The 18,678-nt window shown below is 50.8% G+C and overlaps 1 protein-coding gene across 1 annotated transcript; it reads right to left on the bottom strand.

Annotated features, from left to right (window-relative positions):
• Positions 1-6,915: 6,915 nt before the first annotated feature.
• Positions 6,916-16,784, bottom strand: Slc30a3 (solute carrier family 30 member 3). The gene is made up of 8 exons (XM_015479485.2): positions 16,720-16,784; positions 12,190-12,371; positions 11,497-11,643; positions 11,250-11,403; positions 10,500-10,698; positions 10,152-10,257; positions 9,762-9,896; positions 6,916-8,892 (listed from the first exon to the last, which is right to left on the bottom strand). The coding sequence occupies exons 2-8, from the start codon at positions 12,317-12,319 to the stop codon at positions 8,744-8,746; spliced, it is 1,020 nt and encodes a 339-aa protein (XP_015334971.1). The 5' UTR covers positions 12,320-12,371; positions 16,720-16,784; the 3' UTR covers positions 6,916-8,743.
• Between the last annotated feature and the right edge of the window lie 1,894 nt (positions 16,785-18,678).

The raw sequence follows: 18,678 nt of genomic DNA, 5'->3' as shown, positions 1-18,678 counted from the left end.
GTTCCTGCTTCTTCATGAGTTATCACAGGCTTTAGCATTCTCTGCTAAAGCCACATTCTCTGTGTGGTAGGATGAGAGACCCACAAGTCCTGACAAACAGCAGTGCCATCTTCCTGGATGTTGGGTGAATACAGCTCACCATAAAAGTAAGGCTGTGCATTGGGGCTGGACCGATGCGGTTCATTATCTTTCAGGCCCTTACTTTTCCCTCCTGTTTTTGACCAGTCCTCTCCTTCAGTGGGTAAGGCACCCATTTCATCCTCAAAACCTCACCCTGGAGTTCTCTCACTGTTAGGAGCGCCCCTCCTTCCATCCCTGGGAGCCTCTGTCTGATGTTGGCTAGAAGGGCAGAGCCTTGGAGGCCTGAGGAACATTTGGCTGGAGACCTGGGGTAGGGCATGGGGGTGAAGTAACCCGTGTATCTACAGGTGAAGTCTTGTGTGGAATAGCCATTACATCCCATGCAGTTTAGTAGCATTAGAGGAGTCTCATTTCTTGTTGCAACAGACTTTAACTTGGCACACTCTGGGCCCAAGGCACCATGCACAGTGGGAATACAAGGTAAACAGTTCTCACCTTCAATTTTTAGCCTCTTATTGAGGCACTCCATGAATCTATAGGTTAACCTGCTTCACCTTGGCACATGGTGGTCCAAACTCTTCCCAGGCTCTACAGGAAGAGCCTACTTCACCCAGAGCTATTAGCATGTTACAGAGATAGGAAAAGGGAAGGGCCCCATTTTTTGAAACCTTGGTATAAGCAGGAACTTCACACATAGTCTCATTTAATCTCATACCAGCCTTCCAACTATTTTTCAGATGTGGAGATGGGCTCAGAGAAATTGGTGGATAGCTTCTCAGACCACTGGCCACCAGACTGCTTGACTTGAAACCCACCTTTCTATTGAAAAGGAAAAGGTTTCTGACTTTAATGCCATCCAAACAGAAGTTTGCAGGGATCAGTATGGATAGCAGTCAAAGGCCCATTGGAGTCGGGGGTGGAACTGATTCTGAGGAGGAAGGGATTCTGATGAGTGAACAAAACGACAAAGGAGCAAGAACCATATGTACAACACAGTTTGCCATACAGTGAGGAGATGGACCACGTGCAGCAGAGGATTCCTGCTGTGTGATATTTGCAAGCTCTGAGAGTCTAACAGCAGACCTATGAGGTTTGAGTGTTGATTCCAACAAATAAAGAATTCATAATCTGGCTGATGTTTGAAGAAGGGTAGGGCTAGATGTGATGCTGCGTCCTCTAGAGAGCTGGGATCTCCAGTTCCGCTAACGTGAACCCTTTCCAGTCACTGAATCCTGTTCGGCCAGTTCCTTGGGTAACTGGGGGACTTGAGTTAGTAAATAGTATCATTTATAGAACTCTTCTTTCCAGACCTTCGATCTCCTGCTTAAACTATTCTCACAAGTCAGAATATTTTCCCAGTCTGTCACAGATTTCTGCAGACCTGGGATCCTTGTCCCCAAGTGGAAGCCTTGTCTGCTGCCAGGCGGCATGTTCATTCTCCTCAGTGGCTAAGTGGTGGGAGGTGTTCCTGCCCTGCTCCTTTCTTTGGCTTCCCTAATCATAACACAGCTCTAAGTTGAATAAACTTTCCCCTACAACCAGAAGTCAGGTGTTAATACATTGGGAAAGAGAGAGAAAGAAGATATCAGCAAAGAACAAAAACAGGCCTTTAATAATAAAACAAAATTCTCATGTCTGAGCTTGTTCCACATCCACTGAAAACCAGCCCCACGTGTTCCATGTGATTGTCATTAACCATAGGCTTTAGTTTCCTGTTCGCCTTTCCTCCCAAGATGCTCAATACTGAAGAGATTTGACCTATTTAATTTTTTGAAAACAGTTAACAGTTCTAATTATGTGTCAAGCACTATTTAAGCATCTTAATATGACACTTGCATGAACCCTGTAAATCTGCCCCCACCCTCCTGAATAAAGTTCCAAACTAATGTTTACTTGTTACCACTGCAAAGTCATCCTCTCTCCAACTCCTCTGCAATCCTTGGGATGGAATAAATTTCAAAATAGTTGGTCCACCCATGTCTGATTCCTGACTGATCACTAACTGTAAATGTGGACAACTGGGTGCACCTTAGAGTTTTAATTTGAAAAGGTAGAAATGGAAGTTCCCAGTATAAAACTGATAGATGTCTAATTCTGGAACAATATCCTAGGCACTGTGGGGAGACACTGTCTGGTAGAGCAAGGAATGAGGGCCAGAGTGAAATGAGTGCTCAAGGAAGACTGGCAGCAACACCTGAGAGGTGGAGGCAGGGAGCCATTCCACCATCAGGGAGGGTGATCAGGAATTGGTTGCAGTAAATGCAAATGGTAGGTGAAGAGGGTCAGGGTTGAGACAGGAATGATGTCACAAAATACTAAGGGGGAAGAAATGACTCATGGTATGAGACCTTGAGGCTGAGATGCGTCCTAGTCTATTTTTCATTACTGTTACAAAGTACCTAAGGCTGGGTAGCTTCATAAAGAAAGTTTATTTAAGCTCACAGTTCTGATGGATTCTGTTTAAATGTGATATTTCTCAGCTGCTGGGAGTTGGAGCCTGGTGTGCCAGAGATAAATATATGGCATTTATATATAAGTGCCAGGAGAACAGGGACTTTGCTCACTAGTGTGTCCCCAGCAACTAGAGGAGTATTTATGGTTTGTGTGTTTGTTTTGGTCCTGAGGATTGAACTCAGGGACACTCAACCACTGAGGCACATCCCCAGCCCTTTTTTGTGTTTTATTTAGAAACAGGGTCTCACGGAGTTGCTTGGCACTTCGCTTTTGCTAAGGCTGTCTTTGAACCCGCAATCCTGGCTCAGCCTCCCAAGCTGCTAGGATCACAGGCCTGCCCCATCGTGCCCAGCTTAGAGCAGTGTTGAGCACATAGTGGTGCTTGAACATTTGCTTAAGGTTTCGCATCTTGATCAGCTCACTGAGAGAACTGGGGCAAGGAGAAATGATCAGAGGGCTAACGTCTGATTTTCAGAAATGTGAAGGAATGCTAGAGACCTCCAGGAGGCCCCAAATTCAAGTGTGAGGTGTGAGGAAGAGGTAGGATCAGATCCTGTAGCAGGTCAAACAAAACAAAGGCTGAGGCAAGGACACTGTCACAGCAGACATCAGCTCAGTGCTTGTGGTGGGACAGTAGGTGCCAGGTCTCATGAGGACCTGGTTACTGATGGACTGGTTTAGAAGCTGAAATCACTTGCTAAGAGACAAGGAAAAAGAGGTGTTGGGACTGGGACCCGAATGAGCCTGAAAAAGGATGTAAACCTGAGATGAGTCCAAAGGAGATGAAGAGTTTCCAGGTGGCAGGGCTCAGGAGGAATGCAGGCCCCGCAAATTTCTGGTGGCGGTAGGCATGTCACCCACCATGGAGGACCTTAGAAATACAAATTATTGCCTCCGGGCTGGGGATGTGGCTCAAGCGGTAGCGCGCTCGCCTGGCATGCGTGGGCCCAGGTTCGATCCTCAGCACCACATACAAACAAAGATGTTGTGTCCGCCCAGAACTAAAAAATAAATATTAAAAAAATTCTCTCTCCCTCTCTCTCTCTCTCTCTCTCTCTCCCTCCCTCTCTTTAAAAAAAAAAAAAAAATTATTGCCTCCTTGAGAGGCACCAGCATAGTTACTAACACATTTTGGCAAATGCACCCAGGGAAGTCAGTGGCTTGTTGGCCCATTGGTGGTTGCTGAGGAAAAAGAAGACATTTGTGGCTTTGTATTGACTTGGCAGCTGGGGGTGGGTCATTGGCTCCATGCCCATCTTGTTCACCATCCCTCCATCCAAAGGAGAGCGCCACTTGCAGGGCATTCTCCCAGCCAGCACTGCCACTTGCCTCCCAGAAATACTGTGTGGCTCAGTTTTGGTCAGCGTCGGAAAACTTTCTTATTTTGGTAAATTTTGCTGTCCCTTTTATTTTGCAGTTTTGGTTCCCTTTAGTTTGTTCCCAGGTTTTGGGCTGCAATGATAGCCCACCATGGGGTCAAAAGAAATCAGAGACTGGGATCAGAGGTTAGGGCTAATTGGATCCTGTCTGCTGAATGAACTTCCCCGGCCTAAGGCAGCTACCGGTCCTCAAGATGCTGTAGCCAGAGCGCAGGTGAGCGTGGCTGGAGCAGTGCATAGGAAGTGGTAGCAAAAGGAGAGAGGGGCTGGGGGTGGGGGCTGAAGGAAGGAGGTACAGGTCCTGGCAACTGGGCCCCTCCTTCCTACCCACTCTCCCCATATGCTTTTTATCACCAGCCCTGGCAACAGGTCCACTGTCTTGGGATCATGTGTGACCACAGCTGCATTTGGGCCCTCAGACTTTGCCCCACTGGGGCCAGGAATTGCCCCAGTTGGAAGGTATTGACCAGGTGCTGATGGGTCAGCCCTGAGGTACAGACAATGAGGTCCTGGGAACTCCCTGAGTTTGAAGGAAGGAAAGTTGGGGGTGTAAAGTCTTTCAACTATGAAAGAAATGCTCCACAGAGGTGGGAGAATCTGCCAGGAAGAGGGCAGGGAACCTTCCCACCCTTCCCATAGTGACTCTGGTCCAGAGATTCCCTCCAGACTTCTGGTTGCCTCTGCTGCTATGGGCCTTAGGGGGGTGATGCTCCCACTGACAGTCTGGGTCTGGACACCAGGGTGGGCTGCTGGGCCCTCTTTTAGATTGGTCAGCACTGAAGTCCCTAAAGGGGCTGGATGTGGATATTGCTTTGCCAGTTACCCTGGGCTTCCAAAGAGCAGGCTGCTCCCTGCTCTTCCAGGTCTTTGGCTTGCATGTCTCAGACACAGCACAGCCCTCCCTGGGCCTTCCCAGTGAATTGCCTAGGGAGGAGAGCAGAGCCTGTCCCTCCACCAGCTGGGTGGCCCCAGACAGTCTCTTCAGCTTCTCAGATCCATGATCTCCTCTCTGGCTAGTCCATCTGGCCCCTTGGTCTCCAGTCTCTTAAAGAGTCTCCCAACTGTGCTTTCAGTGTGACAAACCCGGCTCTCTCCTCCTCTCCACCTCATTCCTGTTCGGCTCCCTTTGGCTCCCTTTCCTCCAGTCTCTCTCTCTGCCTGCAAGCGGGCCCTTGCCTCCCCAGTTACTCAGCTGTGTAAAGAGCCGCCAGGGCTGATGGATGGGTATTCCCTCCTTATTCTCCCGCTGGCCTCCCCTCATCCAGCCCCTCCCCTCACCTCTCCCACTACCTCCTATTGTATGTTATTTTATCACCAGGGAATGGCATCCCAGGAAAGGACTTCTAGATAAGCAAGTGGAGAAGGTGGGTTGGGAATGATGAGGAGGGGTGGAGCATCTCCCGCAGATAAGGATTCCTCCCAAGGGAGGGAGTGCCAGTGAATAAGGAGGCCAGTTTCCTGGTCCTCCTGTCCTTCCCTGTCCCTGACAGTGATGCCTGAAGGGCAGAGAGGCAGAATAGCAAGGAAAAAGGATTGGGGACTTTCAGCAGCCAGAACAAAGTTTGAATCTCAGTTTTGACCCTGTTTAGCTACATGATCATGGACAGTAAGCCTCAGTTTCTCCATCTGTAAGGTGTAAATACTACCTACTCACAGCGCCCTGCACAAAGTGTAAACTCAGTAAATGTTGGTTCTTGCCCCTGCAGTTAGCATGCTGGGTCACCCTATTCCCTTGAAATTTCCCCCCTCATCTTGGATTCCAACCCAAAGCTAACCTTTATACTGGGCACATTTCCAGCCACAGTATCAGGGAATCTTTATCTTACCATTAGGAAAGGGGAAATGCAGAGAGGTTAACTGTGTCAAGAATCAGCAGAGGCAACGCCAGAGTAGAAAAACTTGGTCCCAAAGCCCCAGGGGCTGGGCATGCCAGCGAAGAGGTGGCTGGGAAGCTGAGAAAAGGTTGCAGAAAATTCACCTGGGAATGAGCTTCAATAGCCTAGGGTGGCTCAGGAGCCCGGGATCTACTCCTGCCCACCACTGGCTGTGCGAGCCTGGGAAGTCCTTTCCTTCTCTGAGCCTCATCTTGCAGGGTATGGGGCAGCCTATGAATGGTATGCCTGGCTCTCTTTCTGTCCTGCATATTCTGTTTCCTCACCTGCACTGGGCACCTAGGACAGCCCCGGAGTAAAGCTCTTCACAGGGTGATCATCTTGCTCTCTTCTTTCCCGCCCTCCTTTCCTCTTCTCCATTTCCTCACTCTTCCCCACCCCCATCCTGTCACTTGGGGCCCATAATCAATGAGACATAAAATGAGAAAGTGTCAGGAACTAGCAAAGCGTGGTGAGCAGCTGGGGCAACCTCCCATAGACTGCCTGAGTGGGTGGACCCCCAGCTTTTGCCCCAGCCCAGCCTCCACACCCTGCCCAGCCATTGGGCCACCTGCCAGGGGCCCAGCCTGGGGCCTATTTTCAATGAGTCGAAAAGCTTCATCTAAAAAAAACATCATGAAATCCGTGTGTATTGACATGGAAAGATGTGTCAGGATTTAGACGCTTCTCACCCCCATTTATGTTATCACATAAACACATCAGTATGCACAAAAATGTGGATGGACGGACCCCTGCTGACTAGCAGAGACCTCTGGGAGTAAGATCAAAACACTCACCTACTTCAGATACTGCCTTTGTTGGACCTTTAAAACAAGCATATATTACTTTTATAATAAAAGTATTTCCATTATGGGGAAAAATCTTCACAGAAACATGTATGGGCTAATGGAAATGCCCAGTCTAAAAGCACAGAGACTGGTTTTGTGTGTGTGGCGCTAGGATAGAATCCAGGGCTGCTCCAGTACTAAATCATATCCCCAGCCCTTTTTATTTTGAGACAAAAGTCTAAGTTGCCCAGCTGGCCTCAAACTTGGGGTCTTCCTATCTTAGTTTCCCAAGTAGTTAGGATTACAGGTACACCCTACTGAGTTGCTTTTTTTTTTTTTTTAAAGAGATGATCAATATTTGTTTAATGTGGCTGGTCTGTAAGACTAAATCTTCAGAAATTTGTAATTTTTAAAAGTACTTTTTAGTTGTAAATGGACACAATATCTTTATTTATTTATTTTCATGTGGAGCTGAGGATAGAACCCAGTGCCTCATACATGTGAGGCAAGCGCTCTACCACTGAGCTATAGTCCCAGCCCAGAAATTTGTAATTTTTAAGACAAAGGAGACTAAATATAAAAGAGGCCCTTAATGTGAAGGCTGGTTTATGACAACCAAGCCCACAGCAAACTGGAAAAGAATATTTCTTGGCAAAATTTACCAATATAGAAAAGCTTGTGCATAGGAAGAAAAGAGGAAGGAGAAAAGATTGGAGGAAAGGGACAAGAGGGAGGGGATAATTTTTGTCCAATGAAGACCAAAATGTTCTTTTTCAGGCTCATGTATTTCCTAGGTTGTTCTCAGAAAGAACAGGGACTCTTTGCTCTGTTGTGGAAAGCTTACTGAAGACAGCAACCCTGGATACCCCATGTCTCTTCCATGGACAGGGAGATCTTAGTGCCTGAAACGTAGGAAGAATGTCCTCCTCCAAAGTCACTGATGATGTGGCTGTGTCAGAGGCAGCAGGAGCTGTCACTTCTCCCCACCCCTGCATTCTGGCCACGGTTGCTCCTGTCACCCTCTTGCTGTCCCAGAGATGTGCATCCACACATAGCCCACACCTGGGCTCAAGATTGCCACCCTCCGCATAAGTACTTTACACAGCATAAGGACCAAGTCCACTGAGCTCTGTGGTCCAACTCCCCTCCCGCAAAGGCACCCAGCTTCCCTGCAACCAGCCTGAAGGAATCCTGCCTCCTGGAGCCTTTAAGCATGAACAGTTCCCCAGAATCCTTGCTTCACTCCTAGCCTGCAAGCTTTCTCCTGCCACCAAGCCCAGGCACATGGGGACTCTCCCTGAACCAAGGACCACGCTGGAGCATACTGTGAAACAGAGAAAGGGAGGAAAGAGGCTGGTGTATCTCTGCCTCTTTCTGAATGAGGGTGGAGGGCTAGCAAGGGACATGAGGGCCATGGGAGGTCACTCCAGCTGCAGAGTCTGTCAGTTGATTCCCACGCTGAGGAGTCACACGGGGCTGGAAGATGCAGTCAGACACAAGTTTATTGGTGGAGCTGCAGCAAGAGTCCTCCCTCTCCCTGGGAGAGCCAGCCGGGGGCACAGCACTAACAGAGGGATGGACAGACAGACTCCCAGACAGACACATGGGTGGAGCAGACTCATAGAGACCATAGCACAGCCACACAGGCAGAGACACCGAGGCCACAGCACCAAGGAACACACACACAGACAAAACCACAGGGCTAAGACACATGGAGAAAGTGCAGGCTTTGGGACCCCTGCATAGACAGAGCGAGGGCCACATGGGGAGGGGGCCCCTGCTGACCTCCCCAGGCATAGGCACACCAAGAGCACAGAGAGGCAGATGACCCAGCCACACAGCCAGACAGGCTGCCACACAGACACATGGATTGCACAGAAAGGACATGCGTGGCTCTCCAGGCTGTGGGGAGCAGGGACTGTGGGGGCTTCTTACATTCCCCTGCCTCTGACCTGCTTCCAGCTGTTCAGCCTGACTCCCACCCAACACTCCCCCCCACACGCTTTGGTCTTGCTCACTGGGGCTGGAGCTGGGGCGTTTGGCAGGTGGAAGAGGGAGAGAGGAAAAGGTATGGGCCCAGCTCCATTCCTTCTCCGTGACCAGGGAGGCAGGTGCTGAGAGTCCAGGACTGAGCCTGGGCCTGGCAGTGGGGTGAGGGTGGGGCTGTGGCTCAGGCTTGGGGTGGCTCCTGGCAGCGTGGACACCGGGCCATCTCAGATCTGTACCGCTCGACCTGCAGGGTACAGCTGGAGATTCCAAACCGGGAGTAGAGCCGGGATGATGCTTCTTTCAGGACAGCCTCAGGGTCAGCCGTGGAGTCTGTGGGAGAGAGATAAGAGGCAGCCTCAGTCCCCAGGGAGTCAGGACCAGGCAGGCTGCGATAAGGACAGAGTGAAGGGGGCCTGAGGGCTGCATAGCCTTAAAGCTAGGCATGAATGGCGCACTTGCTTTTCTTTCTGTATTGTATGAATAGCATAAAATCATCAAAGAAAATGTCAGAAAGAATCACCCTAATAGACCATGGTTAACACACTAAACTGTTCCTACTACTCTATTTTCTTCTACCTTTGAGTATTAACATACAGCTAGATGTTTCATCAACCACACCACCGGGCTTTCCAGGACAATTCAGATGTTAAACATTCTGTCTCATTGTCCTGCTAGAGTTACCATCAAGTATCCCACAAGTTATGATATTTTTGGCATCTAAATTGCATGTCTCTGATTGCTTCTTGCATCTGGAAGAAACTAAAAAATTCTTTGTCAGCTCATGAGTCACTGTATATATTTTTAATAGTTGAATCATAATGTAGATACAATTTTATATTCAGCTTTTTTCTCAGCATTATACCATAAACATTTTTCCTAGTTGCCATACAGACTTCATAATTGTCATTTTTCATAGTGATGTGATATCCTACTGAGTGGCATAAGTTAACTGTGCCCCATCACTAGACCTATAGATACTAGTGGTTTTTTAAAGGATTGTTGGTTTCTTATACTACCTCAGAAAGGGTGAAATCTCCCCCAGAACACAGTGTCAAGGCCTCCTTCTTTCTAGTGTGTGTGTGACAGAGAGAAAGAGAGATCAAGAATGAAACAATCCCCAGTAATTCAGCCTACTGTCACATGTTGAGGGCCAGAGGATGGTTCCAGGAAGGTAATGGTTGGGGCCAGTGTAGACTCACCAATGGCCAGGTGTGCAGAGGCAACATGGTAAGTAAGTGTCAAGGCCCACAGGTGCAGCTCATGGGTTGCGCGGACTCCTGGCACCGACAGCAGTGTATCTCTTACAGGTTCAAACCCCACACCGCTGGGGGCACCTGCAACCAGCACCATAATGTCTTACTGCCAGGGCTGCTCCTGCCCAGGGGCAGTCCCCCCGACTCCGCCTCCCTGATCCTATATCCAACGGCCATGTGGACCTCCATGATCTGCCCTGTGTCCCAATCCTTCTTTCACTAATAGGTCTCATGACTCAGCCTTTGTACACTCTCTCCAGAGAAAAGAGGGGCGGCCCAGTGCTGGGGTTTTGTCAGAGAGGCCTCTGGAGTGGGAAGCAGTAGCTTTGGATTCACCTTCCATGAGGATGTGAAGAACATCTCGGAGAGTGGGGGCGGTGGATCCAAGGGCACAGATGGAGAAGAAGAAAGTGCTGATGGGGTCAGCCGCCTTGTACTGAGGCTATGGAGAAAGAGATCCTTAAGCCCAGAAAACAGGGACCTCTAGAGGAAGGTCTTGGGAGAATCAGACAAATAAGAGTTGAGAGGGGAGCCCTGCAGAGGGGGAACAGGAATGTGATCCAGGGCAAGAAGAGGCTGGGAGCTGGGAGCCTGAAGGAGGCTGTCAGAGGCTGAGGGTTTCTGAAGGAGGGGCTGGGACTTGGAGTGAGAAGGAGGGCTGGGGTAGGCCTCCACAGGTGGTACCTTGAAGTAGATGAGGACAGAGGCAGCCAGTACCCCGAAGCTCTGCACGAGGTCCCCCAACACATGCACGAAGGCCGCCCGGACGCTGGTGTTCCCCATGGACAGGGGGTCACCAGGCCCTTCTTCCAGCGGTGCATACTCTGCCCCCCTAGACCTGTGGCTGTGGGAAGGCCCAGCCTGGTGCAGCACAAAGGCCATTCTGAGGGGAAAGCAGAGCAGCTCAGCACAGGCAGCCTCTCTGACCTCCTCTGCCCTGCTTCCATGCCACCTCCTCCCACTGCCCCAGGAGCCCAATCTACCTGTGTTCCCAGCCCCAGGAAGAAACCAGCATTGCCTAAGAGAGATAAATAATGCAGCCTGGGGGAAAGAATACTGGACTTGGTGCCAGAGACATAGATTCAAATCCTGGCCTTACTAGTTAATTAGCTGTATGACCTGGACAAGTCACCTAGACCCCCACCAGGATCTTTTACACTCATGGAAAACAAGGAATAATACTACCAACTTCAAAGGGTGACTTGAGGTTTAATTGAGATTATACCGATGAAAGACCCTCAAAGGGGCCAGTACACAGCAGGCCCTTTACAAATGTCTGTTCACTCTGAATTACAGGTCTCTGCCCTGGCCCCTTTTCTAGCTGATCCAAAGCAGACAGTGGAGAACTGTGTGTGGAAGAGCCAGCTCTCTCATCCTGGAGGAAGAGCCCTCGCCCTGAGTCCCACATAGTGCCTGCTCCACACTGGAACGTACATCATATTGGCACAGACTGCAATGCTGGCGGTCAGCAGCATGGGCTCTGCCTCGATGTGGTAGTCACTGTGCAGCAGGCGGAGGAAGGCCAGGTACAGGAGGACACCAGTGACCATCCAGAGGGAGACCACAGAGGCCAAAGCCCCCAGAGTCTCTGCAGGGGGAGACAAGCTGTCAGAGACATGCTCAGGACCCTGAGAGGTGCTTTCTGCAACACTTAGGGGCATTGGGTCATGCAGCGCCTTACCTGAGCGGTGCCAGCCAAAGGTCATGGTGCGGGACGCTGGCCGGGCAGAGAGCCAAAGGGAGAAGAGGCTGCCCATCATGCTACCCACATCTGCCAGCAAGTGGACGGCATCAGTCATAATGGCCAGGCTGTGTGCCAAATACCCACCTGCAAGGGCAAAATTATGTGAAGTCTAGTTCCCTTTAGGAAGTATCACATAGTTTGTGCTCACAGACACAGAAAATAAACAGAGGAGAACACACAAAAATGAAAAGTGGGGCGCCGGGGTTGTGGCTTAGCCGTAGAGCACTCGCCTAGCACGTCCAGGGCACTGGGTTGGATCCTCAGCACCACATAAAAATAAAATAAAGGCATTGTGTCCAACTACAACTAAAACAAAATAAAAGAAAACTGGGTTTTTTGGGTGTGATTAAGGGCAGGTTTTTATTTATTCTTTTCATGCATCCATGTTTTTAGGTTTTTCTACAATGATATTCTATTTTAATAAAAAGACACAGCTTTTTAAAATACCAGCCAACACGGAGAGGTCAGCCCTGGCTTGCCAGCACTGCCGTCACTCACCCTGAACCCCTTAATACCACCCCTCTTCCCGCCTCCTGAGTCCTGGGCACACCCCTCCCACCCCTCCACCTTCCGCCTCTCCACTCAGGAATCCCTGGACTGGCACAGGTTGGAGAGCTGCTCCCCACTTACCAACCACCTCCCCGGTCATGAAGACGACGCAAACAGCACAGGCGGCGTACAGCTGCTTCCGCGCCCGCGTTCTCTCAGGCGTGAGGCCCAGCGGTGGCATGGAGTCCCTGTGGCAGTGGTGGAAGGGCATCTCCACAGGCTTGGGCTCCTCAGGGAGGGGCTCCGAGGGCTCTGTGAAGAGACTGAGGGGGCAACACCATTCCACCTGGAGTCTGGCCCCTGTCAGGCTGACCTGCTCATTCCCAGGTCCTCATCCCCCATGCTGGCCTCAGCAAATGCTGACCATCTCCCGCTCTTTCCCTAGGCCGGGTCATGCCCTAAGCCTTGTGGACAGATGGAGGCCATGAAATAGTTTAGACCCTGACCTCCCTTTTCCTTCCATATACAGAGCCACAGAATTTCACAGCTGGAAGGCATCTTACAGATGAATGGTCCCATCTAACAATGAGAAGCATGAGGCTCAGAGCAGGAAAGGACTGATGGGGGCCCCACAGTTGGCTGGTGGTAGAGTTGACAGTAGAACCCAACCAAATTAATTTGCTATGATAGGCACCACCAGGAAAACACATTGAGTGGGACATCCTTCCTGGTCTCTGGGAGGTCTTGATGAGCAAGATGAATGTGCACTTAGACACTATGATACAGCCCAGGGTGGCTATTGGCAGCAGAGCACCTCTCAGGTGAGTTCTAGTGAGGAAGTCAGGGAAACAACTGATGGAGGCAACATGAAGAGGCTCTTGAAGAATTGGAAGGACTTTGATAGAGATGAGTGAATGTGCCAGGCAAAGGCAACATGAAGGGACACTGGTGTGATAATGTGGAGCAGGACTCAGCACATGAACATGGCTCTCCCAGCCCTCTTCCTGGTGCTTCCACTCCCAGAGCCTGCCCTCCCTATCTAGATACCCAGCAAAAGTGTTGTCCTTTCAGAGAGGAATAGAATATTGGGACCCAAAACATCTGAGATTCCCAGCTCAGAAAACTGATGGCTCCAGAGCTGAGGCTGTCATAGGAAGAAGAGCTGCAGCCTGCTACAGCTGGAGATGCTGGTATGGGAGCACTGGTTTGGAGTCTGCCACAGGTTAAATGGACTTCAGTCTGACCATAAGCACCTAGAGGCCCTCTTAGCTACATGGCACCATGGCCTATCTTGACAAGTGAATGGGGACGGAGGCCTCCCTGGAGGGGGCCAGAGGCTGAGCTTGGGCTATTTTAGGTCTATTCTGACCCAATTCTCACCCCATCACTATCCAAACTGAACCCCAGCAAGGACAGAACCATCCACAGAATAAAGAACCTAAACAAATGAACAAAACACCCATGACAATCTAAAATAGTTATGGAGGTGTGATAAGAATACCCATCAGGGAAAATGATGGCTCCAAACAGAAACTCATCACAGAGGTGCAGTGGAAAGGTGCCTGGGGCCGCTGGCTGAAGAAAGCTCCACAAGTAGGTGAACCAAGGTTTGAGGGAAGCTGAGGGCATTTGGTGCTTGTGGGGAAAATCCAAGTGCTGGTAGGAAGATTTATCTCCTGGATATCAAAAGCCCCTTCCAAGACATAGAACCTGGGTATACATGTTTCTGGGTGTTTTCAGAGGGAGTGGGGAGATGAGAGTGGCTTTGAAGTCCATCCTTACTCTTTTTATGAGGTGTGCCAGGCAGTACATACATATAGAAGTCCAGTCTGGTGGGAGAGACAGATGTGTAACAAATAGCTTCTAGGCAGGGAGAGGCTATCGAGGTGAGGTTATGAACAAAGGACTTTGGGGCACTGTTGGGAGTGACCACCTCTAATGGGGGTGAAGACAACTTCACAGGGGAAGACATGAGCCCTAGGTGGAGGAGGGTTCTCCTGACACGTAAAACAACCATGACAAGGTTTGCAGCTTGCAGTTTAAGTGTGAGACGAAAGGGGAAAGGAGGTGATGGCTTCAAAGGAACATAAAGGGAGATGTGCTGATTTACTGAACAAATATCTTCCTGCAGAGATGACCTTGCAGATGGGATGGAGAGAGGAGAAGAGGTGGAGGGGTCGAGCACAGACCAGGCCTGAGGCTCTGAGTGCAGTGTCAGAGCATGGGCAGGTAGATAGGAAGAGCCTCTTTCTGAAAACCCTGCAGGATTTGGTGACTAATGGTCATATGAGAATGGAGATGGGCTGGGAGTCAGAGTCACAGAGACTGGGTGGCTTTAGGGGCAGTGGGCAGGGCGCCTTCCCTGGCCTCATAAGGCACAGCACAACCAATCATCAAGGTAGTTATCCATCAACAGGCTGCTCCCTTTTGTTCTGCATGAACTGGGAATGAAACAGAGCTCCTAGTCGGGATGCCAGGGGTATGTGTGGGCCCGGATAGCTACATTCTGTTGAGTGGGTAAAGGCTGTTCCCTCTCCTGGCCCTCAAAGCCCTCAACAAACAAATTAAATCTAGTGGGGAAGGCAGGGTGATGTGAGCAAGGGAGCAGGAGCTGATGCAAAGTCAAAAGGATACCTGAGAGATGCCAGGGTCACAGCTGGAGCCCCTACAGCGGCCCACCTCTGCAATCCCCTGCAGGAAGTCTTCCCTCTCTTCTGCTCACCCATTCCCCCAATCACCCAGGTTTAAGGTCCCCTCCCAAGGAAAGTGCTAGAAACACACAAAAGCACCTCATCAAAGACAAAGGGAGCGGGGCAGGAGAGAAACAGAAAGATTAGGAGAGACAGAGAGAAAGATTAGGAAGAGAAAAACCTGGAGATCATGCCAAATTCTGGAGACAAACAGACGGTCAGCCACCAGACAAAATGGCCAGCAGAAGTGACCATGAAAGGCCTAGCGCTGCCGCCAAGGGGTAAGGCGGATGGAGCCGGCGGTGGGAATACCAACAGTTGCCTTCGCTTGAGAATCTGTGTAAGAAAAGCTTGGCGGCAAGAGTGGTGCTTGCACCTGTTTACCCAAGAGTCATCAAGTGGCCCTATTTCCAAATTTTGCAAAGGTCCTCTTGAACGCCAAGCCTGAGGGAATCATGCTGCACCTGGATAGGAATTTGGGATTTTCTTCAGGAGTTGGAAGGTCAGCCTACGATGGAGCCCTGTATGGAACTGTTGGTTTTTTGTTTGGTTTGGTTAGGTTTGGTACAGGGGATTGAACAGTAGGGGTGCTTTACCAGGAACTACATCCCCTGTACTTTTTATTTTTTCATTTTGAGACAGGGTCTTGCTAAATGACCAAGGCTAGCCTTGAACATGGATCAACCTGCCTCAACTGCTAGTGGCTAGGATTGCAGGTAGGCACCACTGCCTCTGGATGGAACTGTGGTCTTTTAAGAACTATTCATTCAACATTTACTCAACACTTATTCCCTGCCACACATCCTGCTAGCTTAGCTGGAGATGGGTGGTAAACAAAAATAGAGTTCCTCCCCTCCTCATTCTAACTTTACTGCAAAAGAGCTGTCCTCTGGAGTTCTTTGTACCCACATGCTTTTACTGCTGTGCTTTGGTAACAGTCATTAGGCAGAGCTTGGTCCCAAAGACATGATGGAAGCAGGAAGCCCTGGATGTTCCTAGGGTAGGTCCCCTCAAGGGGTCCTCTGGTGGAACAGGTCAGAAGACACTACAGTGCGCGGAGTCCGAACTGCAGATCCCGCGGCAGCTGGAGCCCCGCCCCGCGTGGGGCTATCTCCTAAAGCCCCGCCTCCAGGCTCCCCGTCCCCTCTCCCACGCCTAAACCCCGCCCCCTAAGTCCCGCCCTCATAGCCAAAGCCCTATTTTCCCGCGCCAGAGCCAGGTGGGGACACGGGGAGCGCCCTGCCACCCCAGTTCTAGAGAACGCTTCATCTGCACAGCCCCACCCCTTAAGTGGACCGGTTCCGCCCCTGCCCCAACTCCCACCCAGCCGTTCCAAGACAAGCTCCTCAGGCTTAAGGGACCTCCCAAGGACCAACTTTAGCCCAAGGAACACCACCCTTGCAGGCCTGCTTGGAGTGTCGCCCTGCCACCCGGTAACCTTATGGCCAAATCTATATCCAGAGAACCAAGAAGAATGTGGAGTGAGCAAAGACACATCCCAGAGAACCTCAAGAACACTGGCAAGAAAACCCACTGTGGAATCTCTGGGGTAGGAATTCACAGCAAAATCTCAGTTGAGCACTGTTCCGCTAATAGTTTACTTTTACAAAAACCTTGAGTGACAAAAAGCTTCCTGCTGTCCATTATTATCCCTACTTTTTAGATGAGTAAATTGGGTCCCCCAAAAAATGTCCAAGACCATGCAGTAGATGAATAAAGGTCCCTGAATGAAACCTCATCCTCTTTCTCTCCCAGATCGGGCTAGGGCGCCCCACTGGGACTGAAGAGTGTGAGTCACAGTGCTTTCACTGAGAGGCTAAGTGAGACACCAGGAGTAGTACTACCTTTCTGGGGTCACAAGCCACTGGTTACGGAGGCAGGTTGCAGTCAGCTTGTGATTCCTTATCTCCATAAGTGGAGCACCTTCTGGGGCATTATCTCATTTGGGGAGCATTAAAACCTAGTATAAGGAGTGACTTACGGCAAAGTCGATGGCCGAGGCTAGAGCTGAAGCTTCAAATGCTCAATGCTTTCTGCCCCTCGCACCTATAGAATGAAAACGGGTGGGAATTGGATTGTGCACTCTAAGCTGCGACAGTCTGTGAAGAGGAGGGTCCGTGGGAGGAGGGGAGAGAATAAGCAGGGATGGGGAAGCACTGAGTGTGGAAATGGTTAGTGAAGGAGGGCAGGCAAGGAACTCATCAACCGCATCTTTCAGAACACACTGGGCGTCCTGAACTATGAGTCCTGAGAATAGACACCTACCCTGGACATTATTGTTAAAAAAAAAAAAAAATGAGACCGTGTGTGCACTTACAAAAACAAAAACCCCTGGAGCACGTGCCAGCTAGAGTGACTGGAAGTGATGGGGTTAACCCCGGGGAGAGCTTCGCGGAGGAGGTGAGGCTTAAAACGGATTAGGCAAGCTGGGCGGCGAGCTGGCTGTTCCGGCGGGGGAGAGTGCCTCTCGGCTCTTGCCAAGGTTTGCGGGTGGAGGGTGCTAAGGGATCGCGCTGAGCGGCGCAACCCAGCAGAAAAAGAGAACCGAGGGTCTGCGCTCGCCCTCCCCACCGCTCCTCCACCCACGCCGCGCTCCGCGCCGCTGCCAGCCTTTCCTTCTAGCCAGTACCCGCACCGGCGCCTCACGTACCCGCGAGGGGCAGGGGAGCCAGGGAAGCGGCGGGGTCGGGTGGGCGGGGCTCTCCAATCTCCCTAGGGTCTAGAGGTTGAAAGGACCTCAGCTCTCTGCTCAGGTCACAGGAGGGCAAACTGGGGTAATGAGGTGAAACCACCGACCAAGGTCACCTTGTTGGCCTGTGTTAGAGCCACAGTGCCGCTCATGCCTCTGCCCGGTTGTGCCAGGGCCCGGGCTCGTCCCCTGGCGCCGTCGGTTTTCTAAACTTGCCACCCAGCCTGGGGCTTCCCCAATTCTGAAAACCCTGGAGCTGGGATGATCAGGAGCTCCGACGCACTCCAAGGCGTGGTGCACTCGCCTCGTCCCCAGCTGCCCGGGTAGCCTAGCTCGAGAATGGGGAGAAACCGCGGGGCCTACACGGGGACCCAGCTCCTTGGCCCGCCTCGCTGATGACGACAACAGGGGACGTGACAACAATGGCTTCCTCCGGGATTTCCCTTCCTGGATATCCACCAGCGCGCAGAAAGCAGTCCCGACTGCCCGGGAGGGGGTGCAGACATAGGCACGTGCCCGCCCCGCCACCCGGTGGGATACAAGCTGGGAGAGAGAGGGGGGCCTCGGGGCGAGTGGATGACAGGCTGGCTGGATGTCTGGCTGCTGAACGTGACGCCTCCGCAAGCCTAGGGAGCCGGCGGTGGGAATACCAACAGTTGCCTTCGCTTGAGAATCTGTGTAAGAAAAGCTTGGCGGCAAGAGTGGTGCTTGCACCTGTTTACCCAAGAGTCATCAAGTGGCCCTATTTCCAAATTTTGCAAAGGTCCTCTTGAACGCCAAGCCTGAGGGAATCATGCTGCACCTGGATAGGAATTTGGGATTTTCTTCAGGAGTTGGAAGGTCAGCCTACGATGGAGCCCTGTATGGAACTGTTGGTTTTTTGTTTGGTTTGGTTAGGTTTGGTACAGGGGATTGAACAGTAGGGGTGCTTTACCAGGAACTACATCCCCTGTACTTTTTATTTTTTCATTTTGAGACAGGGTCTTGCTAAATGACCAAGGCTAGCCTTGAACATGGATCAACCTGCCTCAACTGCTAGTGGCTAGGATTGCAGGTAGGCACCACTGCCTCTGGATGGAACTGTGGTCTTTTAAGAACTATTCATTCAACATTTACTCAACACTTATTCCCTGCCACACATCCTGCTAGCTTAGCTGGAGATGGGTGGTAAACAAAAATAGAGTTCCTCCCCTCCTCATTCTAACTTTACTGCAAAAGAGCTGTCCTCTGGAGTTCTTTGTACCCACATGC

This window comes from Marmota marmota, unplaced genomic scaffold (assembly GCF_001458135.2).
Source record: "Marmota marmota marmota unplaced genomic scaffold, marMar, whole genome shotgun sequence".
Taxonomy (NCBI): Eukaryota; Metazoa; Chordata; class Mammalia; order Rodentia; family Sciuridae; genus Marmota; species Marmota marmota.
The sequence above is the reverse complement of the archived record's forward strand: the minus strand, read 5'-3'. Positions and strand labels throughout refer to the sequence as shown.